The following is a 24,602-nucleotide window of genomic DNA, read 5'->3' as shown; positions in this document are numbered from 1 at the left end:
AGTGATGTGCACTTTATAAGTTACAAACAGAATTTAGGTTCGGTATGTACTTTGGTTCAACAACCCTATAAAGCAGGCAGAGGAGATCGGAGCAGATTAGGTCACCAGGCTTCAGGGGAGTAGAGCAGCTCATTGTAGGTGGCAGCCTGTCAGAGAGAAAAGCATTTCTCAGCCTCCGATCTAGGACTATTTTACTACCCTGAAGGTCAAGCCTAGACACACAAGAGGAAGTGATTCCCAGGGCCAAGCTCGTGATGCTTACCTTGGAAATAAGGAACAACATTTTTTTTTTCCCCTTTTCTTAGCGGGTGGGTGGAGGTGTTGGTGAAGAGGAAAAGGAGGAGTCCTGAGCATAATTTAAGCAACATTTCCCTCACACTCCCTGCAGATGGGCTTCCGCAAAGTTTAGCTCCCTGTTCCTATTCTGTGGCTAAAGAGGGACAAAGTGGGAGTGAGGGACAAGCAGTGTTGTTTATCTTTCCAGCTCTGAGCTCTCAGAGGCTGGAATCCCCCGGCTGGAGGCTGGGTGTGGCCACTTCCCACCATTGCTAAATGGGAGAAGCAGCGACTCCCACTGGGAAGGGTGCGGGATTTCCTTCTAAATAGGAAGTGTATCTCCCAAGTGTGGGGCTGCAGAGAGTCATCAAGAACTTATCTCCAGAAGCAGACAGCAGGGAGGAGTCTGCCGGGTCCTTTGCCCCTGAGGGATGCGCTGGCCCCAGGAGAGAGAAGGGCCAGGGCAGGCCAGGCCAGCACTGTCATCCGTGTGTCTGAGGAGGCTCCTTCTTTCCCACACCCACCAGGCCCGCCCAGCACGCTGGTGCTGCTGGGACTGGTTCCGTCTTTGGACCAGATCCAGAATATCTTGGGTCTTAGATGTTATGCCCTCAAACTTCCAGAACTCACAGGACTCTTTGTGGAAACGAAGCATCTTTTTTTCTACCCTTGGAACGTTACATTGGCAAGTCCTAGCCCCTCTTCACAGATGAGGAAGCCGAAGTCCAGAGAGGTTGAAGGTACATCAAATCAGGATCAGGAGTGTTGTTTAAATTTTCTAATTCCTTATTTGAAAAAAAAAAATCCACATTTTTTTTTATAGTTTAAAAGTGTACAAACCCCTCTCATACTGTCTTCCTTCTCAGGCATGTCACATTTCCAACTTTAAAAACTTTTATTTATGTAGGTGATAAACTTTCCCCGTCCATTTTGATGTCTATAAAATGTGGACCATGTTTGCCTCACAAAAAATATGCATATTAAAAAAGGCAAGAGCATTTCAAGCAGTTTTCCGACATTCGGTGAAGCTTATCATAAGAACACTCCCCCCATGGGTACAAAACCCAGGACCTGTCGTACACTGGGCAAATACTCTACCACTGAGCTACACCCCAGCCCTGGTCGCTTCTATTTTTAACTCTTTCTGCCTTCTCTGCTTGCCTGTACCCTAAGTTTTTTGTATGGTCTGAGGGTTTTAATTTTAGTAAATTTTATTATTGCATATTTCTTCTCCAAGAATTAGTTGCCATCCTCATAACCTTGTTAGCCTATTTATGATAATTATCTCATTCTGCTCTGGTTTAAATTTTCCAGGCTTATTGCTGTTTGTTTTATAATACCGTCTTCCTGTTCTTGAGTTCTTTATTTTGACTTAGAATTCAGTTGCATAACATTTTAAAGGAAAGGTAGATAAAAGGCATACTGGAACTAACATATACCTTTCTGTTGGTTTACATCATGAACAACAAAAGACTTCTTAGGTTTTTGAATTCTTCCTTTGCCAATTTTTGGCCATCTCTGTTGTACCTATCTCCTGGACCAAGAGATGGGGTGGCTTCATTCTCCTTTTCCTCCAATGTTTCTATGCCTAGATGATTGTAGGTATCTTCCTCTGCCCTTGTAATTTAATATAAAAAACCTTGACTCCTGGACTCAATTCATTCCCTAGGACTGGTTGTAGCTCAAGTTGGTTAATTGAAGGCTCAGGCTCCTCTACACAGCCTTCAAAGTCTCTCCTGTACACAGGCAGATCTCAGTGTCCTTGGAGGGACACTGGCCCAGGATTTCTTAATGAACCCCACACAGGAAAGGATGTTGTCATGTTCCTTACAGAACACTTTAAGGGTTAAATCTGTATCTGAGACCATCTGGAAGCACAAAGAGGCTGGCATTCGGGTCGTAACTCAAAACTTTGGTTATAAGTTAAAACTAAAATTCTGGTCATAACTCAAGTTGTTTGTATGTCAGGCTGGTTGTTATTAGAGGGTCCAATGTACTTCTGTCTCTGCATCTGTTTTTTTTTTTTTTTTTTCTTCTCTCTTTCTGGAATGAGGCCTTTGCACTGAGTAACATCCCAGTCCTTTTATATTTTTTATTTTGAGATATTGTCTCAGCAAATCATGAAGCTTCCTAGTCTGGCCTTGAATTTTTGACCACCCTGCCTCAGCCACCCAGAATGCTAGGCATGTGCCACTATCCCAGTTTACATTTTAGCTATTAAGAGCTTTCATTTTCAGCAAAAATGAGTTTGAACTTGGCCAGGTATTTCCTCCCCACACCTGCCTCTGAGTACTCCTTAAGATGCCAATTATTCACCCTCCTGAATCTCAGTGGTTCCTTCTTATCTTCCCCAAGTAGAGTACTGGCTGCTTGAGTCTGGGATGCCAGCTCAGTGGTTAGGATAATAGCTTGGTTGGCTTGAGGGAGGAGTTTAGAAAGCCTTCAGCTTTGTATGTTTTCTTCTGTTTTGAGCATGCTACTTTACTGGGGCAAACCCTTCCCACACAATCTCAGATTCCTCTTGCCCGCCTATGAATGGATGTAGGCAGGGCTGACTGCCAAAATACTCAGTGGCCTGCCCCAAAGCAACTGTAGTGCTGGAGAGAGACCGGAGGCTTCCTTTCTGCCAAATACCCTTTCATTGTCAAACAGCATTGTCGTTGGTGACAGTGGGGTGTCTAGGTAGTCTGAGGGGGTTAGGGCAGTTATTACAGCAGGGAGCACCCAGGCAGCTTTGGGCACTTGTGTGCCTCTTGATCCCGGTGTGGGGAAGAGCCAGGCTAGGGCACTGTGCAATTGTACTGCCTGTTGCAGATTCTCCTGAGCCATCCCCAGCTTTGCATTGGTGCCTTGCTTGCTCTTGGTCCTTTTTGGCAGGGATGCCGGGCAACATGGCTTAATGAGCGCTGGCATCCTCCAAGCTCAGAATGAGGACAATGGCTGGATGTTCCTCACGCTCTACCATACTTTCCTGGCCAGCTGACTGCACCACGTTACTGCAGACTGACCATGGCTCCCTCCTGTGACAGAGGTGTAGTCCTGAGGGGACACCTAGAGGTGGCAGTGGCATCTGGACTTAGACTGGCATTTCACTGCTACTGAGTCTCACCGCACCCCAGAAGTAGACCGGAGGGTGGCACCATCACGTGGCAGCCAGGCTGTTGGGAGAACAGTGCCAGTAAGCACAGGTTTGCTCAGCCCAGGCAGTCATAATGCTGGGCACCAGGACTGTCAGGCTGAGATCTTGGCAGCCGAGTTGCTAGGTAAGTGCCAGGTCTGACGAGGTGCTGCAGTGAGGCCATGTTCAAGTGTTCCTGGCCAGTCTGTGCGTGAGGCCACTGCTTCAAAGGGAGCCAATGATGTAAAGTACCTTATAAACCCAGTCCCAGAATTGGGTCGCGGCAACTGTATAGATTTTTAAGCTGCTTCAGGAGAGGACAGGGTGGCATCCTTGCCATAAATAACTGAGGAACACCAGCTTGGCCTGCAGATGTCTCAAGACCCAGACCTCATGTGCTGGGGCAGACTACGGGGTCTTTAACTTGAGTGTTAACTGGGAAGGGAAGGACTTGGTCAGTGCGGCCAACTACAGCAAAGAAATTCTGTAAGCATGGAACATAGTAAAGGTCGTGAATAAAGGAGGATAGTCAGAAGTGTGGGAGGTGTATAAGTGAAGGCCATGCTTGTCAAGCCATGGCTGGACTGTCCCTGGGAGAGGGGCATGGAGGAAGCCCGTCACTGTGATGATGGTGGCATCAGACAGCTTGTACCAAGCAAGTAGTCTGATGCTAGCACTGTACAGCTCCCTTTAGGTTTATTCACTGGTTTCCTTACTGTAGTAAGTGAACAAAGTAGGTAATGTCACTAGCCCCATTGTACAGGTGGGAAAACAGGAACAGAGAGGAGAAAAAACCTGCTCCAAGACACGTAACTAATAACCTCTGGAGCTGGGTGAGGTTCTTTTCCACCAGTAAAGTATGGGCAGACTCCTCATTTGTAGAGAACATTGGAGACTTTTCTGTAAGATCAAGTAGTAGTAGGATTCAGCATGAAAAATGGGGCTGGCTGTCAAATGCTGCTGAGGGCATCCACAGGCCGAGAATGTGCAGCCACCTACTCCCCAGGTCTTCACCTCCACCTGTGCAACAAAGCTGGGGTTCAGTTGGTGGATACAGAAGCAGTTGAACGGGGGGAGCAAGAATGCTTGCAGCTACTGTGAAGGCAGCAGGAACCAGGACCTCTTGGCAGAGGAAGCCAGGTTGAGATGAAGTTCAAGGTCACCCTCAGAGAGGTGGCCCACCTTGTTGTTACCATCGTGGAAGGGATGGACACATGACAGAAACGGAAACCTCTCAGCATGGAGGAGCTGTGTCTTTCAGCAAAGAACATGGATCCTGGGAGCTGGCTGGGGTCACACCTCCTAGATCGGGTCCTGCCCAGCTGAGAGGATTCCTTTGCTCAGCCGCTGTTCTGGGAACCTCAGCTCTCAGCTCTTCCCCCTGGGACCCAAGAACAGAAGAGAAGGGGAAATGGCAGGTACAGCTGGGCTGTGGTCCCCTCCACCTCATCATGCGATGGGGAACTGGTCTGTGCTCCCAGACAAGAACAGAGGGGAGGGGGAAGGCTGGTAGACCTGGGCTTCCAGGACAACTTCTGGAGTGATGGAAGAATGGGTTCACCTTGTTATGGGTCTGCCAGCAGCAGGCAAGTCCAGCCTTTCCTGATATTCTGGACACATTGCTGCCCATGGGCTGGGTAGTGAGGTTTGGCCTCAACCCATCTAAGGCTCCCCAGAGTGAAGGAGAGAGGACAGGGAACCATCTCCCTGGGTGGGGTTGGGTAAAGGGGAGAATTCAGGTTACACTAATCTGAATGTTGAGAGGAAGTGGCTGCTACAAAGAAAACATTCTCTAATAGGAGGGGACTTGGGATGTGGGTCCCAGGAGTGTCACAAGGCTCCCTTCTGACCTCAAATGGGAGGTTCTAGAATGATGGTTTGGGGAGCTCACAGCCTGAGGACACACACACACATGAAAGAACTCTTTCCAAATGGCTTCTAAGTCTTAGGCTTTTCCATCTTGAAGTCTGGAAAAATTATATTAAAAGGTATCATCTCACCAGGACCCTAGAGCATGAGCTGGTAAAGAGAAGACAGATTTCAGTGTTGGGTTTATGGATGGGAGATTATTAGTGTGCAGGCTGCCAGGGACAGAAGGAGATGGGGAAGAAGCCTCAGCAGGACAGGGCTGACCTGATGCTGGCCTTGACGTCCACATGTAGGCACTAAACTCACAGGACACTTGGATTTGGTGGAATTTTTTCTAATACAGGGCAGAATTGAGAAGGCAGGTTCTGGGGACTGGCAAGTGTCCTTACATCCATAATCTGAATTTTTGTTGATGATCTGATCATTGCAATAACTCTAAGTAAATGATGTATCATAAAGCATCCCTTTATTGAATGTCCATTAGTTTTAATGGTGCTAAATGTGTGTATCCCCTCATTTAATTGCATTGACCTTCTTAAGAGGTTGATGTTTTATTCCAGTTTCTCTCAGAGGAGTTTCCTGAAGCTAAGAGAGTTAAGTCACATGGGTATGGTGGCACCTGTCTGTAATCTCAGCTACTTTGGAGGCTGAGGCAGGAGGACTGAGAGTTAGATGACAATCTGCAAACTCCGTGAGACCTCATCTCAAAAACCAAATGAATGAACAAACACCCAGGCTGAGATGTAACACTCAGTAGTAGAGTGCCCTTGGGTTTGGTTGCCCAGTTCTGGGAGAACAAAATAAATCAAAGCGGGCGTTAATTTGGACTCAGCCCTAAATGTAGATTCCCAGTTCTTAACCCACGCAAATGCAGCTCTGTCTTTTCAAAAGCACATCGATTTTTTTGGTCAGTTTGTTTAGCTCAGAGAATATCAGTATGATAATCTCCAGAATTCCTTTCTGGTCTCTGTGTTACCTAGGCACCCTCCTGGGGACAGAGGTTGCTGAGGTCTGCGTTCGTGTCCTCTGGGGAGGTGCAGCCCCAGCAATATGACTAGTGGCCTTGTAAGAAGGGGAAGACGTCCAGAGCGTCCTCCTTCCACCACGGGGCACCACGGGGCGGTCTCCCAGGGCTCAGCCATTAGCCAGGGGGAGCCTGGGGGGGGCGGGGGTGAGCGCCGCTCAACTGGAGGGGGAGGTGCCTGTGCCTTGGTTCTGCTCACGAACTTCGAAATGAATTTCTGTTGTTCAAACCACCGGTCTATGGTGTGTTGTTACGGCAACTAGAGCTGAATACAAGGTAGGTTATTTATCTATCTCATGAAAATAATTTGTTTTTGGAAAAAAATCATAAAATATTTAAGAAAGATGAAAAAAGTAAAAGAAGAAAAATGGATCCCAAATCTCATTTCTCAAAGATTATCATCAACAGAAATCTGGCAAATGTTCTTCTAGGCACCAGTCTAGGCTTCTATATATGGTATCCGTGAGTATAAAATGCTACGTAAATAGATTCATACTGTATATGATATTATTTAGTTTGCTATTTTGGCTGGTATGTTAGTCATCTAGGGATGTTATAAAAATGACTATAAAATGCATGGCTAAAAACAACTGAAATTTGTTATCTTCTCGTTCTGGGAGCCAGAAGGCTAAAGCCAAGGCTTTGGCAGAGCCAGCTCAGAAGGAAAGTGGGTTCCACACCCTCCACTGGCTTGGGCACTGCTGCAACCTCAGAGTCCTGCCTCACAGAGGCATTGCTGTAATCGCTGTACCCATCGTCACACGGGGTTTTCCCTGGGCACGTGTCCACATTTCCTTCATTTTATAAGGATGCTAGTCATTGGATTAGGGCCTTCCCTAAACCCATGTGACCACATTGTAATGTGATTGCATAGACAAAGACCCTGTTCCCACTCGGTCACCTTCACAGCATGGAGGGATGTGGGTTTGAGAGTGTGGGGTACCATTCAATTGAGTAGACCTGGATATCTGTTTCTGTAAAAAAAGACAGAGTCCCATTACTATTTTAGGGGCAGTATAGTGTTTCACTGGAGATATAGATCCTATTTTACTTAAGCCAGTGTCCTGTAGATTGGTAGATCTAGATGCTGCTTTATCTTTCTTCTTGTCTATTTTATTTCGTTTTGTCTATCTTTGACATTAGCTTGATAAACACTCCTGTGCTGAGATTCTCTACTTGTACCTTTATTTTTTTTTAGAGAAATACCGTGAGCAGGATTGGTGATCCAAATGCATGGATATCACTTGACCTGTCTTGACCTCAGCCCTTGCAGGACGGGTTGGTGCTGGATGGGACAGGGCACGGCCTGCAGGGTTCTTCTGTCCCTTTGGGGCAGTGTTCTCTGGGGGACTTTCTGAATCTCCCCAAAAGCTCATTTCAAGGCCACAGAGACTCATGCCTGACACAAAGTAGGGATTTAGTAAACTATTGAATGAATGGGGATAGTTACACAAAATAAAAGTTTCCCAAGGAAAAAGTCTTGTCTCGATAGATTTGTTGGGGGAGAGAGGAAGGGTCTGCATGCTCCCTGGAGGTGGTCTCATGTTTGGGAACTGGATTCCTGGGGAGGGTGGAGAGCAGGTCCCAGTGGCGCTGTGGTTGTCAGGGCTGCACCCACCATCTGCTGGAAGGCGGCCGCAGGAACAGCTCCCCCTCAGGGCCTGCTCTGAGCAAGTATGGGAGTCCGGGTCTGCCCTGAGCTTGCCAGCCAGGCTTCTTGGACTCAGCATCTTTTCCAGACAGGGATGGTCAGGATCCCTCCATCTGCCCCAACACATCCGGCCTATAGGAACAGAAGAATCCATCGATGAAACAACCTCAGCAACTCTACCCACAGGGCCAGGGAAAGGAGTGCGTCTCTGGTTGTGGTCTGGGCAGCCCGGGGTGGTGACATGGGTATTCAGAAGCCAGGAGGTGGCCAGGCACACAGTGGTCTCTGGGGTGCTGGTTGGTACAAGTGGAGGCAGTTCATGTGGGAGAACAGGAGGGGGCCCTGACTGTGCCCCGAGTATGAAGGCGAAGGATCCAGTCTTCTCCTTCAGGCCTGGTGCTAGAAAGCTGAGACCTGACCTGCCAGCCACAGCCCCTCATGACCACTGTATCAACATCCAAGGTCTCACCTGAGCCCCAGGTGCCTGGGTATTGAAGCCCAGAACAGACAGGAGACCACCAAGCCAGTATGCAGACAGTGTCAGTGTTTGGGGTAGGCAGCTGGGTGATTTCAGAGAGGAGCATGTGACTGCAATTGTGTAGAGGGCACGAGCTGTGCAGCAGAGGCTGAGCACTTCCGAGGCTGAGTGTGCAGCTGAACAGTGCTCTGAAGCCACAGGTACTTCTCACACCCCTGCAGGTCAGGTGCGGTCCCCTGCCAAGGTGGCATCAAAGAAACAGGGACCCCACCCCCAAAAGGCTCACACAAGTCCACATTGCTCACTGCTGGGAAGAGCTGGCTGCAACACGGATTTACAGAGAAAATTTGAACACTGGGCCACTAGTTCCATCCAGTTCCAGATGTTGAACAAGATGGCCTTGAAGATGGTCTTATGGGTGGGAAGAAATTGAAGCCAGAAGGGTTTGGAGAAAGGAAGGGCAATGAAAGCATTGTGTGGAGGAACTGTATGTATTTTGATCTTAGAACATCGTGTGAAATGGTACCACTCGCCAGCAAGGACCTGGTGCCTGCTAGAGGAACGGTGGGTTCAGCTTTGCATTCTGATTCTCTTTTAGCCTGGGTGTTTACCTGGGATGGGGAGATGCACCATTAGTTCTACAAACCCAGATTAACCCTCCCTTTGGGCATGGAGACCCCGTGTGAACTGGGCGCTCTGAATGAATCCCAAAGGCCATGCCCGTATCCCTGCCCCCCTTTCCTTGTCTCAGATAGGAAGCTATATCCTTGATTTGCCACATGGGGGCACAATTGCCCAATCATGGAATCAAATTCACTTCTGACCTCGTCCTCCTAGATTATATATACAGTTTCTGGGCAAGATATTTCTCGGGAGAGTAGGACGCTGATCACGGTGGTGATTCTGTGAGAGCTGCACAGATCTGTGGGGCGAGGTCCCCACAGAGCCAGGTAGGATGCTGATTACTGCTTGAGGTCTGGGGTCAGTTTCTGTGATAAGCAGCCCTATTTCAGGAGCACTCACTGTCCTAAGCAAGTGCCAATGTGTTATATTCATCATCTTCCAGATCACAATAACCAGAGCCGGGATGTTAGTGTTTCCTTTTACAGATGGGTAAACTGAGGCAAAGGTTGTGATTTTACCCAAGGGCCATAACAGTGGATAAGGGATTAGTTCTAGTCATAAACCACAGACATAGCCATGGAATGTAGAATGATACCTAACCTCTCTTAATGGCAATACTTGAAAGAAAAGTTATGAGTGAATGTGGTCTGAGACCTCTGAAGGCAATGAAAATATAAGGTTGTATTTTTCTGATTCCCCTTTTCTATTTCTTGTCCCACATCTTGTGTTAGCTTTGGTTCTAGCTCCCATGCTAACTCAGAGATTCCCTAGTCTCTCAGTGCCTCTGTTTCCTCAAGTGTGACGAAGTCCTGCTGTGTCCCTTCCTGTAGACAGAGGGAACAGGAAAGCTCGGTGGGTGCAGGGGTGTGTGTGTGTGTGTGTGTCATTGTGCTGCCCGTCAGTGCATGTAAGCCCAGTACTGTGCCTTGTAAGTGCTAATACTCATCACTACCTCTGTTTAAACTGTAAAAAATGGGAAAACAGAGCCAGGCAGCTGTATGCTATTGTGTTCTGAATTTGATCTTCTATGTGGAAATCCATAAAGTCAGATTGTTTTTATTGACATGGGACCGAGGAACAGGTGGGTAGACAGATGCCGCTCCTGCAGTTGGGGCCAGGTGAGAGCTGGGGAGGAGAGAAAGCTGTGAACCAAGACCCAGGGGACCCTGACCCTTGCCTCGGCTGCAAGTGGGGTTTGTGGCCCTCACTGGCTCAGTGTCCCCTGTGAGCTTCAGTTTCCTCACCTGTAAAACCAGGGCTCAGAGCAAACCTGCACTTTTCACATGGCCTCTGCAGATGCTGAGGACTCTGGCAGGGCAGGTGGGAGTTGTAGTCCCGACTCTCCATTTGAGTCAACCCTGCATCCACCATTTGTATCTGGTTTTTTTTGTTTGTTTGTTTTTTGTAATTGAGTTCTGTCTTGCTTTTGTTTGAAAGAGGGGCTTCCTGACTGAAAAAAGGAAAAAAGAGCTTGACATAAGTTTCTGGTAATTAAAAAGCAGCCTACACATGGCTCCAGGGCCTCTCTGGTTCTGAAATTGAGGTCTGCCCCTGCCTTGAGCTGGCTGGACCCGGGGTCACCAATGGATAGGCTGCTTCTGTGCTGCTGGTTGTGCCTGGCTCTGGGTGCTCTATAGAGTCCACCTCCCCAGAGGGGAGAGTCGGCTTCTTCCTGCTGTCCAAGGTGCAATCTTTCTTAGCACTGTTGCAAACCCGGCCTTGGTCCACCAGCATTTCCCAAGCCACCAGGGCACTGGGGATAGGGCCTGCCCTCCCCAGAAGCCAGCAGGAACTGTAATAGCAGCATGGCAGAGCACCCAGGAGCGCAGCACTGTGGGACTGAGATTGCCAAAGTCAGCTGAGTGGGGCCTTGAGGACTGAGCCCCATGGGTCTGCTCCTGGGGTGAAGCTGGGCTTCAGAGGCCGCACCTGGCTGGGCAGAGGTTTCTGCTGCAGTGCTTTCTCCCCCTGGGGGTCTGTGCTAGCAGAAGGGAGACGGATGGAGACTCTTGCTGCTCTGATAAGGCCCATGCTCTCAGAAGAGGGCAGGCATAGATGTCCCAGATCAGGTGAGGTAATAGAAAGTGACTAAGTCATCCAGTGAGGATAGGACTCTTCTCTGTACTCTGCCTACTTTGTCAAAGGACCATTGTTTACTGGAGAACATCTGCCAGTGTCTGATTATTCAGAGAAGTCTTGCCTGGATTGACCCTTTCTCCAAGCACACCCATCACTTCCTGCTCAGCTCTGCCTTCTCCTTCCGACTCTCACAGAGATGAACCTTCTGTCTCATCTGAGCACCAGGCTGAGCACATGGCGAATGTAGGTTGACTGAGTGATCAAGGGGACTCCACTACTGAGTTATCGGTTTTCTAAAATCCAGCAATATTAACCTGGATCCTTGCCACATTCATTTCCACCCTTCTCACACTGCACTGCGACAAGTACATGGACCTACTCTTTCTGGACAGCCTCCGAACTGGCTCCCTGGCCTGTACCCTGGCCCATCTGCTTTAAACTCATATCAGCCTTTGACCACTGAAAATTTCCGAAGCTCATTCTCTGCCCTTTGTCATTTTCCCCTGAAGAAATTCTCAATGGCTCCCCACTTCTGAGGGAAGAAAGCAAATCCAAGGCTCTGTCCTTGATTCTCAAGGTCCTTTTCCCTCTCCCTTCCTGTCCCTTCTCAGTGCCCTGCATTCTGCCACGTCCTTCTGTGTCCTTTGCTTCTGTGGAGCCTCATTCACTTCCTCTGCCTGGAAAGTGTTTACTTCTCTTCTGGTATCCACACATGCAAATCCTATTTCTTCAAGTTATTATGTCATTTGAGCCTCAAAACCATCTCTGAGTCAGTGTTCCTTAAAATACTGACATTACAAGATGACTCTTAAGAAAATGCCATGTTGAAAGTAGCTGGGGAAGTGCTGTCTGCCTTGTCACCCTTGGGTAGATTTACAGTAGAGGGCTCTGAGAAAGCCTGCAGCACCGAGCCCTAACCCAGAATTTCTTAAGTTTATTTGATGACAAGGCTTGTTCCCCTTCATGTCTGTTATCATTTTACAGATTATTTTGGAAATACTTCCCAGAGAGTTAGCAGTAAAGTAACCTTAACCGATTTTTATTGATAAAGATACTGAGGCCCACTGATAAGGGGTGTCTTTTTCTCTGGAGTTCTTTTTGTTGTCCTGGGCTGACTTACATCTGTCATCCAGCGAGGACTTTAGCACTTTCACATGGATTTTCAGAATTCGGGACATCCTTGCTTGAAGATAATAAGTCATCGCTCTTTCCTAATATCTGAACTTTGTCCCACTTCTCTTTTGTGAAAATGACTCTTTCCCAGTATTTTTCTGGCTTGTCTTTTCCTGTCACATATTTCACAAGTAAGTAATGGAAGACTTCAATTAGATTTTTTCAGAAGCCTCACCAAATAATGAAAAAATAGCAAATAAGTTTTATACAGCTGATTCATGTCAAAAATCATAATTGTAAGGTAGATTGTATGGTGGCCAGGCTTTAAGGACATATTTAATAAGGACTGAGGAGAGGATACAGTGGGCAGAAGTATGTGCATAAATTCTGGTTTTAATCTTGGCTTTGAGGGTTTTTGAGGAATTGTAAATTAATGATTTTATGTAACTATGTATAAAATAATAGTGAAAAGATTTAAAAATGTCTTATTCATTTATGATTCTAGCATCTATGTTTTCGATTTTTTTTTTTTTTCATGGTACTGGAGGATCAAACTTGGGACCTTGCTCTTGCGAAGCAGTGACCGGAACCACTGAGCTAAATCCCAGGCTCCTAGCACCTATTTTTTAAATCCACCATGTTGTCAGTTGTGAGATGTCTCACTGTGTCCCTTTATCACACTAAGGTTTGCACAGGCACCGGAGACTCCACGGGGAAGGGCTGTGCCTCCAGGGAGCTGCATTGGAGGCTGCACACCATGGTGGAGGGGACTTCAACAGACTCGTCCAGTCAGTGTCACTGGGGCAGTTCTGACGTTAGTGACCAATTATTGGTTCTCCAGATACCAACTATTTGCCCAGCAATGCAGCTCCATTCTGACAACACCAGCCTGAACTTAGTTAAGATCAGGGCACAGTTCCAGGAACTGTCCATACCTCAGACACTGATCCCTAGCCCCCAGCCACCCACACTTCTGACAGGCTACAAATTAGGGGTTCCCACTGCTCGCCTCAAGTTTAGTCATTTGCTAGAACAGCTCACAGACTCAGGAGGATGTGTTATGTACATTTGCTTCTGTATCCTAAAGACCACAACTCAGAACCATCAGATGGGGCAGGGGCAAGGGGCAGGTGTTGGGGGCTGGCCCAGAGCTTTCATGCCTCTTGGTTGTGTGTGCCACCTTCTCAGTAACTGCTGTGCTTGACAGCCTGCAAGCATATTGAATCTTGCTGTCCAAACTTTACTGAACTGAATCTCACTGCTCCACACCCCTTTCCCATATCTTGGTGAGTGAGGCCGGAAGTTCCCCCACCCCTCAGGTCAGTTGGTCTTCCTGTGACCAAACCCATGTGGAGGCCATCAATCTAAGATCCCACCCCAAAGTACCTCAGGGGTGATCAACAGGAACTCATGAAGAATAGCAAAAGACATCCCCATCATTGGGGAAATCCCCAGAGTTTTAGGAGTTTTGTTATAGGAACCAGGGGCAATGACAAAAAATATCTGTTGTTATACTAGGTTAGTAAACAAATGTACAAATAAGCAAGCAAACAACGTTATGACTACCAGGGAATAGGGAGACGGTATACTGATAAAATAAATATATAGTGTTAACTGTAATAGATCATGTGAAATATCCAGTTTTCAGCAAAAAAGTATGAGCAGGAAAATGTAACAGGCACACAGAAAAAAACAAACATCAGGCAATGGGAACTGTCTCTGAAAGGGGCCAAATGTTGGACTTCGTAGAGGTATTATACATGCAGCCAAAGAACTAAGGGAAGCCAAGATTAAGTGCTTAAAGGAAGATACAATGACGACCTCTCATCCAAAACAGAACATTGGTGAAAGTATAGAAATTATCAATATCAGTTATCAAAATATAAATTCTGTGTCCAAAATGAAAAATGTGTCAGAGGGATGCACCAGTAGATTTGGCTTCACAAGGAAGAAAAGCAGCAGTCTTGAAGAGAAATTGATAGAAATTATACAACCCGAAGAACAGAGAGAAAAAAGAGCAGGCGATTAAATAGCATCTCAGAGATGTGTAAGAGATCATGAAATGCACCAGCATACACATAAAGGCAGTTTCACAAAGACAGGAGCAAGAGAAACAGGCAGAAAAAGTTATTCAAAAAGTAATGGTTGGGCTGGGGATTTAGCTCAGCAGTTCGGTGGCCTGCTTTGCAAGAGCAAGGACCCGAATTTGATCCCTGGTCCAAAAAAAAAAAAAAAGTAATGGTTGCTAACTCCTAAAATTTGTTGAAATGAACATTAATCTACATATCCAGGAAGCTCAACATACCTCAAGTAGGATATAAGCAAAGGCATATCATAGTCAGTGTTGAAACAAAGAGACATACAGAGCAAGAACACATAAACACATACAAAGGAAACCCAACAGCTAACTTTCCAGCAGAACAAGGGGGCTAAGGTAAGCAGGATGGCAGATTTGAAATATCACAAGAAGAAAAGTGCCTGTCAGCCAAGACTCCTTATGCCCAGAAAAATCTTATACAATTTAAAGTGAAATAAGCAGGAGAAATGTGTACTAGTAATACAGTTAGAAAGAGTGGAGCTGAGGGAGTCCTTTCCCTCCATTTAATTCTAAACAGCACCCTACAGTTATTCCTGCTTCCATTATACTGAAAAGGTAACAAAAGCTCAGGAGGTTGATGATACTCTAGGGGAGAGCACATGCCTGTTGGATCTCTTTGCTCCCAGGGACCCTACTCCTACCTCAATACAAGTCCATAAATATGCACTACGTGTCATAAGTATAATTGAGCTCAGAGTGAATTCTGCAACAAGCATGCATATTGAGAGCCCCGAAGATGACTCAGCACCCTGTCAATCAGTCTTGTCAGTCACACCCAGAGAGTCAGTGGGAGGCACCTGAAATGGAGGTGCTCGGCCTTTACCTTGTGCAAGCCTGATTTATCTGCCCCTTTTTTTGGTTGCTGCTGCTACATGGGTGTGATTTGACCTGTATGTAACGCCCTTCTGTTACCCTGGCACATTTTTCTGTCCATCCCCTGTCTTATGGTGGCACAGACTCGCCCTGAGCACAGCTTTCCACGATCTTCAGTAAACACAGCTGCTTACTACTTACAACGGGGCGTACACTTCACTATTCTTTCCTCATGTGTAAACATGAACCTATCATTGGCCCATTCCACTGTAACATTAGCATACATACAAGAAATACCAGTGGAAGTTCTTCATGTTGAAATGAGTGACTTCAGGCACTAATTTGTATCCACAGGAGAAAACAAATAGCATCAGTAAAGATAATTATGAGGGTAATTACAAAATAGTAGAATTACAGATGCCTTCTTCTGAATGTTTTAAAAGCATTTGCATAAAACAATTTGTATATAATGGTATTGTGTCTAAAATGTACGGAAATATAATATACTCGTCAGTAATAACACAAAGGAGATAGGTAGGCATCAAGGTGGATTGGTGTAAGGACTTAGCAAATGATTGACTAATTAGAATCCTATTAAATAACATGGGGGCTAGAGTGGTCCTGCCTTTGTCCCAACTTTATGGGAAATGTGGAGCCAGGTAAAAGGGAGAGGTGAGGACTTTGGAGTCAGACAATCTGGGTTGAGTTCTTTGGGGCAGCCCTCTGCCACTTAACAAGGATACATTTTGAGGATTGTGTCCGTTAGGGTTTGTATGGCGAGTCCCTCAAGGCCTTCATTTGCTCACAGGTGGGACTTTGGAAGGTGACTCAGTCATGGGGGTAGTGTTGCTGACCTCCTGTTAGGAGGTGGGGCTTGGTAGTACCTGCAGGTCACTGGGGCATGACTGGAAAGGTGTATCTCCTCCTCCAGCTCCTCCTATAGCCCTCCACTTCCGGGCCTCCATGACTGGAGCAGCGTCCCTCTGCCCAGGTGCTTCCACCATGGCATTTCTGTGTTTAAGCCGGACATACATCGAATGAAGCTTCTGAAACTGTGAGCTCAAATAAACCTCTTCTCCTTACAGTTGTAGGTGTGGGGTATTCTGTCCCAGTGAGAAGGAAGTGACTAAGCCAGCATTGTTAAGTGACTTCATCATTGTGCAGCCATCTTGGAATGTTGGGCATTACACTGGGTTCTCAGGACCTTCTCTGTGTCTGCTCTCAGCACTCCTCGCTGCCTTCAGTGGAGCTGAGTTTAACTTCCTCTGTCACCTGCTCTTGCCCATGGGACCAGAGCTGTGGTAAAACTGGCCACACCTGGCTGGTGTGGCAAAGAATCACTGATTCTCCAATTCTATAGCCCTTACCACTTTTAGTTTTGTTTCCAGGTCAATGGTGATACAGCCTCCCACTGGCAGCATTAGCAGTGGATTTTGTAGGCTCATGATGAGCAAAATAACAGAAGATTAAATCAAGCACAAGAGAAAAGAGTGCAATCAAGAGAGGCCATAAACACCAGACTCATGAGGCTGCTGTGAGTGCCACACACAAAATGTTTTACAGGAACTTGTGTTCAATTGAGTACGAGGAGTACACTCTAAAATAATGACAAAAGTCTAGTAAGTATGCATGCCAGCAACGCAGTCATTGATTGTTATTATCAAGTATTGTGCACTGTGCACAAATACCTGTGTGATACTTTTAGTGACTGACAGTGTATTGGGCTTATTTGCACCAACATCATACAAACATTATTGTACTGCACCCTGGTGTCGCAACTGCTGTCCCGTCACTTGGTAACAGTACACTTACAGCTCCATTATAATCTTGTGGGGACCAGTGTCCTACTTGAGGTTGTAGATGGAAACACCATTGTTCTGTGCATGACTCCTTTTAGCATCTGGAACTTGGATAAGCTGCCAGCTTCTTTGGAATATTGGTTTCTTAGTTTATCAGGTGCAGCTAGTGGTAGAATATCTAATCTAGCTTCTTTGTCCTATCCATTTTTTTCGAAGTATCCTTTTAAAAAAATTAAAATTAAAATTTGTTAGCTCATGTTTGCCGTATATAATGGTTACATTCATCATGGAGAGTTGGTACGTGTATGTCATACATCTTAATTCTCTTTACTTCCCCATTCTCCTCTCTATTTTTTGTCTTCCTTCCCATTTGCAAAATATCTATTTCCCTGTTTCCTATTATCTATCTTATATTTTGCTCTTTGAACTTTGGGTTTCTCAGTAAGAGAAGTCATGCACTATTTCAGCTTGTGTGTTTGATCTGACTCGCTTAGCTGAAATAACTTTGAACGTGGTGGTGCGTGAACAGGGCTGGTGGCTGAATGAGGAATGCTACTATGTGCACCCCTGTCTGCAGCCTGTCTACTCAGACCCTTCCAAGCCAAGCTCCAGAGCACCCCCACCAACCAAAGGCTACCCAATTCTCCTCCCCACAGCCCCCCAAGGCAGAAGCAATCCTTCCAGCAACTCTGTAGGCCTTCACCACTACATCCTTACTTGCACTTACCACAATCTTCCTGTGATTTGTTTTCACTAGCCACCTTTGCTTTTAGACTATGTTTGATGCTAGGAAGTCTTCTGGGTTTTCCCTTTTTATCCCGCCTCAGGATAAAATTACTCTCAGGTGAGTTACTGCATGCATTTGACCAGCATCCAGTTCCAAGTACAGTAGCAGCTGTTCATCCTTGTTACCCATAAAGTCAAAGTCATATTTTATTTTTAAAAAATGTTAGCTACATTGTATTGCAGTTTTATCAAGAATGCAGGCAAATGACAGGCTTGTCATCTCACTTGCAGATTGGAAGAGGAAGGAGGAATGCTGCAAAGCCCATGAAAATGCAGACTTGCACCAAAAATTATAAATAAAAATGTACTAGTATGGCGTGTTTCATTCTTTGGAGACTATACAAATTGGAGCAGGCCCCCCCCGCATTAGTTTGGTTCGCAAATGTCCGTACTGAGTATGTATTGTTGTATGATTAGGAAAAGCGCTACTGCTGATAATGTGGAAAACCTGCAAGCCAGCCATGCCCCCGTTTCAAAGCTACGCGGTGCTGGACGATACTTTGTCTTTGGATCCTGAACAAACAAAAGGTTTTTTACTTTTTCTCTAGGGAGCATTTAGAACAACGAGGCTTGTCCTGAATTTTTTCTCTTGCGGGATTTGCAATGAAGGTCTCAGAGGAGCAGATACTGCCCGCGGGAGCCTTGGCTCAGTCCGCACACCTGGGCGCTCAGACATCTATTGGCCAACGGATGCTGGACTTCAACCAATGCCCACCTCCCCGCCCGCCCGCTGGTTGTCATGGCTACGGAGCACGCTAACTGCGGTCTGAGAAAGGCGGCTCTGGGGACAGCAAGGGACGATGGCGCAGAACCTATACGGCCCTCGAGTCCGGATAGGAAACTGGAACGAGGACGTCTACCTGGAGGAGGTAGTGAGTGCATGGGGTGTGGCAGGCGCCGCTAATCCCCTCCTGGCCTCAGGCCCCGCCTCCTTCCCCCACATAAGCCCTCCCGTGAGGCCTGCAAAATTCTGTCCTAGGGCCCTACTTGCCCCGGGTCACATCTCAGCTCCCTCAGCCTCTTCAGGCCTGGCCAGGGCCCCTCACACCCCGCTGGGGCTGCAGCCCCTTAGGGTCCCACAGGCTGTGAGCCAAGCGAGGCCGCCCAGTGCTCCTGCTCGCGTTGCCCCAGCCCTGGGGTGCACTCTCCTGAACGACTCCAGCTGACCTGGGGTGGTGGTGGTGGTGGAGGTGGAGGTGCAGGTGTGTGTGGCAGGGTGGGCCTCCGGTGCCCATCACCGCACACTCGGGGCCTCGCAGAGGGAAGGTGGCCGCCACCTGCCACCACACATTTGACCCCAGTCGGGATAATTACAGGGAATATTGCTTTTTCTTCCTTGTGTCTTTCTCAACTTTTTAAAGATTCTGCAATGACATAAACATTTAAAAAGTGCTAAATAAAGGCTCCAACGTGCTTTCTCAATTCAGGAAGCTTCTGATCCTACAGCTACCAGTGCCTTCCCTACTGGAGGCTGTAGCTGTCACTGGATTTTATTCTTCTTTTCTTTAACAGGAGCTCATGAAAGACTTCTTAGAGAAGAGAGAGAAGGGGAAACTTCTCATTCAAAGAAACAGAAGACTGAAAATGCATCTTTTGAGACCAGTAATTTCAAATTTTAACATTGTTTTCCAAAATTCTCTTAAGTATGAGCGTATGTGAAGCAGAAAAAAACCTCCATTAAATGAGTTACCATTTGGAAAATGGTAACGTTTTTGGGAAAGCTTTTTAAGTTTTTTTGAAGTTTGTGAACCACAGGATTTCAAATCCCTTCAGATTTAAGAACATAAAGACATCTGCTTTTAATTGTGTTTACTTGCATTTTCCAAATAAAGAAATTAATGGACTAATACATAAATACTCTTAGTTGGGTGCTCAAGATATTTTCAATGCATGCCAAGCAGATTAATGATGGGGCCAACCTGTGTAATTTTCACCAGCTTCATTACATATTATTTGGGATCACTGGGAATTTAGTCTCGGCAAAATGGAAGGGAAAGGAAGAAAGGTAACAATTTGAGGGAATCTGGGTGAAACCATTCTGGCCAAGGTGCTAGTCTGAGGAAAGGAGATGTTAAGTGGGATGGCCTTATCTTTGGTTAAGGATTATATGGATTATTTGAGAAATTCCTACTAAAATTACAGATGCAGCTTTCGGTATCTGAAGATGGATATATTCACTATGGTGACCAAGTGATGCTGGTGAATCCCGACCACCCCCAAAGGGAAGAAGCGGGGCTGTTCCTGGGCGGGGACCTGAGCCTGTGCATGACCCCAGATGAGATGCAAGCCCACCTGAGTGATGAGCTGCAGTTGCCCTGTGGCTTGAGTGCAGCGCACACCACGGCCCCAGTGGGCAGAAACACTTTTGTCGTCCTGAGGTAGAGATGCTTTGACTTCCAGCCTCTTCTCATTGTCACATCTATAGGCCTTGTAGGTTCAGGGTGCCATGGGTTTGCAGGTTCCGTGGGGCTGGAGCAAGGTTGTATGAAGGTTTTCCGTGGTTTCAGCCTGCTCGCTCCCCTTTCCAATTATGAAGGGAACTTTACACTCCACTTTACCTCAGACAGCAGGACATTGGCAATTTGTGTTCATTTCAAAGTATTTGCTGCATAATTAGAAGATCCAGGGAACTGAATTTGTATCCTGCTTGTGAGCAAAGTGGGTTTTCCTAATGGTGTCCCAGGATCTTTATGCTACTTGTTAGCCATTGTTCTTAAGCTTGCCACACTATCTTTACAACAAGAGTTGTGCTGGGTGGCAATGAATGGGATTTGCTTTTTAAAAATTAATTATTCATGAAAAATGTACCTAGGAGATTTTGCAAATGTGCAGTGACATCCTTAGAGGACAAATAGAGACATCACAATTAAAAGCAATTGCTTTCTCTTTTGTTAAGTAATTACGATAGCAGTGTTTATATGACAAGAACGCAGCTGATCCTTTAAGCATTTGATTTAGATTTCTCTTGAGTACACAGTTTATGTTAAAATGACTAAAACCTGAGCACAATTTCTGTTTCCTGGAGGATTAAGTGGGAAGAGTGTAGCAAAGGTTCCAAATGTGGCCTTGGCGCTCTCTGACGACGCCAGAGCATGTGACCAGAAGTTCTTGGTTCGCACCAGCACAGTGGGTTCAACCCACACAGGCCAAAGGCTTCCCGGGGGTGGGTGCTGTGGGTCTCAGCCAGGACAGGGAAGTGCACGCTAGCCAGATTTTAAGGCCAAGAGAACTTTTATTTAGTTCTTTAATTCAGGTATGGTATTTGAATATACTTTATCAAGATAAGGAATTATGAATAAAATTGTATACATGAAAAACAGAGCTGGAGAATGATTCTAACCCAGGGATCTCATTGTACTTATGATCCACTCAGTGTAGACAGAGATGCCACTGGCCAAGTGCTTCGGTACGGGCAGGACTTTTGCCTTGGGATAACAGGAGGATTTGAAAATAAGATGGTGAGTTGTCGGTTTCTTTGCGCATCTCCTGTGGAGTAAGTAGAACGCCTGTTTTGTGTATAAATGCTCCACTCTGTGTATAATGACCAACCTCAAGTTAGGAATTTCATCTTTAATATATGGGATATATTAGCATGAATGACTGTCACAGAATATTAATAGATTAAAAAGTATTGATATGTATTCTTTCTGTAAGAGGTTGTACCTATTTGTATTCCCAGCAACAAAAAATAGGAATGACATGAATTATATTAAATATCATCTTTGAAATCTTTGCTAAGCTGAAAAGCCAAGAGAAGAAAGATGTGTAAATGTGGTAGTGCTTGTGAATTTTCCTGTGCTTTCTGTTCCTTCTCTTCCCTTCTTCTTCCTCCTCTTCCCTCTCCTTTCCTCCTCCCTTCTTCTTCTTAAATTCTGTCCTTTTTTGCAAGTATTTCCTCCCCCATACTTTGTCTTTAAAATTATAGCTGTTCCAACATTATATTTTACAGTAAAATCTATCTGTAATTTCCTTATTCCTTTTGAAGTTTAGTTTGTCTTAGCGATCCGATAAAAATAAAATTTATTCTCTTCTATATGCTATTTGCATTGCTTTAAATTTATTCTTTAATCCACTTAGATTAGTATTTATTTTGATAGAATTTTATATATCTGTATTTTTCCAAATGACCAGTCAGTTCTGATCTCTCCTGAATAATTATTCCTTTCTTTACTGTCACACAATGCTTCTCCCATATGCATAATGCACTATTTCTAAGCTTTCTATTTTTATCCATTGGATTATAGTTGTCTATTTTTATTCTAGGACCATAGTGTCTTAATTATTATAGCTATGTAATAGACTTTAACAGCTCACGCTTGTCTTTCATTACACTGTCTGAATTACATCAGGAAATAATTTTGCAGTTAAGTGTAATAATTATCTTTTCTTCGGATCCTCTCCTTTTGTAGGGCAAAGAAATTACTTTGTATTTTGATTGGTATGGTCAAAGTAAGTAGAGTTGCACATTTAGTAGCTGTTCTCAGTAAAATTTCATATTTCTCAATATGAATTTGTGATTTTTCTTCTCATGAATTTGACATATCTCATTAAAATTATTCCTTGGTGTCTTGTGTTTTTGACCTCCTTTGTTGGGAGGTCCTTCTGATAATGTAAATACAGAACATTTGATCTAATGAAGAATAACTTTTATTATAAAATAACAAAACTTTTCATATTCATCTTTGATGAAATCAGTTGTTCATTCTAATAGTTTTTCAGTAGGTCCTTTTCTACTTCCTAGGTAGATAGTCATTTCATCTTCAAATGGTGACTCTTTTCTGTCTTCTCAAACTCGCATACCTTTAATTTCTGTTCCTTGTCTTTGAGTTAGCAAGCACTTCTGGGGCATCTGTAAAAAATCAGGTGATAATGTCTTCCAGCCCAGTTCCTCATTTTATTACTGTTTTTCTTTAGTATGGTTGAACACAGCAGTCTGGGATTTGAGACAGATACTCCTTCTAGCCCTGGTTCCCTCATGCTTCTGAATGGCGCCATGATTCTCCCTGCACTCCAGGGTACAGGCCCGGTGGACCTTGGGTCCCAGCAGGTGCTGTTATCTGCCTAGTCCTCTGCTGTCCCTTCTAAGGCATCTTGTGGCCTCCTTACTCCCTATGCAGGCCTAGGTCTGGCCCTTTTAGTCTCGTCTGACTACAGATCATCCTAGATAGGGGCTGCCAGACTGATCTTTGAAAGCACAGGCCTGGTTGCCTCTACTTTCCCTGAAAAGCAGCTGTGGCTCCCTATTGCCCAGTGGAGTTCTGGGTGTCTACTGTGACAGCTAAGCCCTCCTGTAAGAGGTCCTCCCACCTGTCCATACTGTGCCTCTCCCTGGCACTCTGATCCTCTGCCCTCAAACCTCATCACGACTCTGCTGCTCTGCCCTGACCTCTAGGGCTTTCAGGGGTCACCATCACGTACTCTGACAGAGTGCCTGAGATGATCTGCTTATACAGAGGAAAGGTGGACTCTGGCTCACAGTGTTGGGGGCTGCAGTTTCCCTCTACCTTAGGCCTGTGGTAAGGCAGATCAGCATGGAGGGAGTAGAGAAAAAGAGGAAGTGGCCATGGCCTCCCTGTCCACTCTGAGGTTGGATCCCATGACCTGAGGACTTCCCACCCAGCCTCCCCCACATCCCAGCAGTGCCTCTGGGACTGAGCCTGCAGTACACTGGGGACATCCACATCATCCGCATGACCCCCAGTCTGCACCATCGCCCATCCTGCCTAAGGGTCACAGATTACTTCTGCCTTCCCAGCAGTGCTCTACACTGCTGTGACTATCAAGAATGACTAGAAACCTGTCACTCTTGTGATAGAAGCCACTGTCACATTCAAGGCGAAGAAAACCTGGAAAGAGCAATAAGGAGTGAGCATGGGGCATTGCAGGATGTAGGGAGGATTTCTGGCAACAACTGAAGTGAATTCCCGGCTAAGCCCCAATCCCAGGTGTGCTGGAGTTCCTAGTTGAGTGTGGAAGTATCTGAAGGGCACTTTCAGTCCATGGGTCAAGTTTCCTGCAACATTCTTTACAGTAAATGAAATACTGGCTGTGTTCCTGGCCCCAAAGAAGAGGAGGGAGGAGGGGCAGGGAGCAGGAAGAGAAGACAGTCTGCTGTCTAGAAGCAGGAGCAGCTGTGTGTGTGTGCCTTCGCACTTTCTCATGCTGTCCCTAAAAGCAGGACTTTGGGATACACCGATTTCCCAGCTCGCTGTCTGCTGTTGCCCTAACTTTGAGAATCACCACAACTCACTTGCCTGCTGTGTCTCTTCCAGCTGTATTTATCCAGTGACCACAGGACCCTCTTGAGATCGGCCAAGAAGTCCTGGCTCCAGGAAGTGCACCTGACAGATGAGGTGTCACACCTGGCCTGGTGGCAGGCCACCTTCCTTGACCCCCAGCTGCGTCTGGAGCAGGAGGGCCTCCCGGTCCAGGTGAGTGCATTGTGCACAGGCAGGACACAGGGACTGTACTGCAGGAACAAACGCACCTCACCCTGTCTGGAAAGTGGAGGTTTCCCTCTGCTCACATCAAGACCTCCTTCCTGTGGTATGTCTGTGTTGCACAGCACCTTGCTTGCATGTTCCACCCTGACGCCAGGCCCTGCCCTAACAGGCTGAGAAGCCTAGTGTGTGACCTCAAGGACTGGGGCACTGTGACCCTGTGTCTTATGTGCTGTCTTCTTTGGGATCCTGGTCACATCTTTTCCCTCCCCTCCCCTCCCCTCCCCTCCCCTCTTTTTCTTCTTTCCTTCCTTCCTCTCTCCCTCCTTCCCTTCTTCCATCCTCACCTTGCTCCCTTCCTCTTCCTGTTTCCATAGATCTGCCCCCCGCTACTTACTGTGCGGTGTCCACTGAGCACTTCCTAAGCCAGCCCC

General features: G+C 46.2%; 1 protein-coding gene across 3 annotated transcripts in view; it reads left to right on the top strand.

Moving 5' to 3' along the window:
* Cfap161 (cilia and flagella associated protein 161) overlaps positions 1-24,602 on the top strand; it is a 28,760-nt gene that overhangs the window by 563 nt on the left and 3,595 nt on the right. Inside the window, exons 1-6 of one of the 3 annotated variants that reach the window (XM_033761123.1) lie at positions 6,509-6,563; positions 18,277-18,597; positions 19,241-19,330; positions 19,871-20,106; positions 21,102-21,186; positions 24,001-24,159. In XM_033761123.1, coding sequence (XP_033617014.1) covers positions 18,529-18,597; positions 19,241-19,330; positions 19,871-20,106; positions 21,102-21,186; positions 24,001-24,159 — 639 coding nt within the window. In that variant the 5' untranslated portion in view covers positions 6,509-6,563; positions 18,277-18,528. Of the gene's footprint in view, positions 1-6,508; positions 6,564-9,306; positions 9,367-18,276; positions 18,598-19,240; positions 19,331-19,870; positions 20,107-21,101; positions 21,187-24,000; positions 24,160-24,602 lie in introns of those variants that run through there. The other 2 variants (XM_033761122.1, XM_010621189.3) reach the window with 2 other exon arrangements.

Source organism: Fukomys damarensis, unplaced genomic scaffold (assembly GCF_012274545.1).
Source record: "Fukomys damarensis isolate Sample0158 unplaced genomic scaffold, DMR_v1.0_HiC HiC_scaffold_7, whole genome shotgun sequence".
NCBI classification, from domain to species: Eukaryota; Metazoa; Chordata; class Mammalia; order Rodentia; family Bathyergidae; genus Fukomys; species Fukomys damarensis.
The sequence above is the reverse complement of the archived record's forward strand: the minus strand, read 5'-3'. Positions and strand labels throughout refer to the sequence as shown.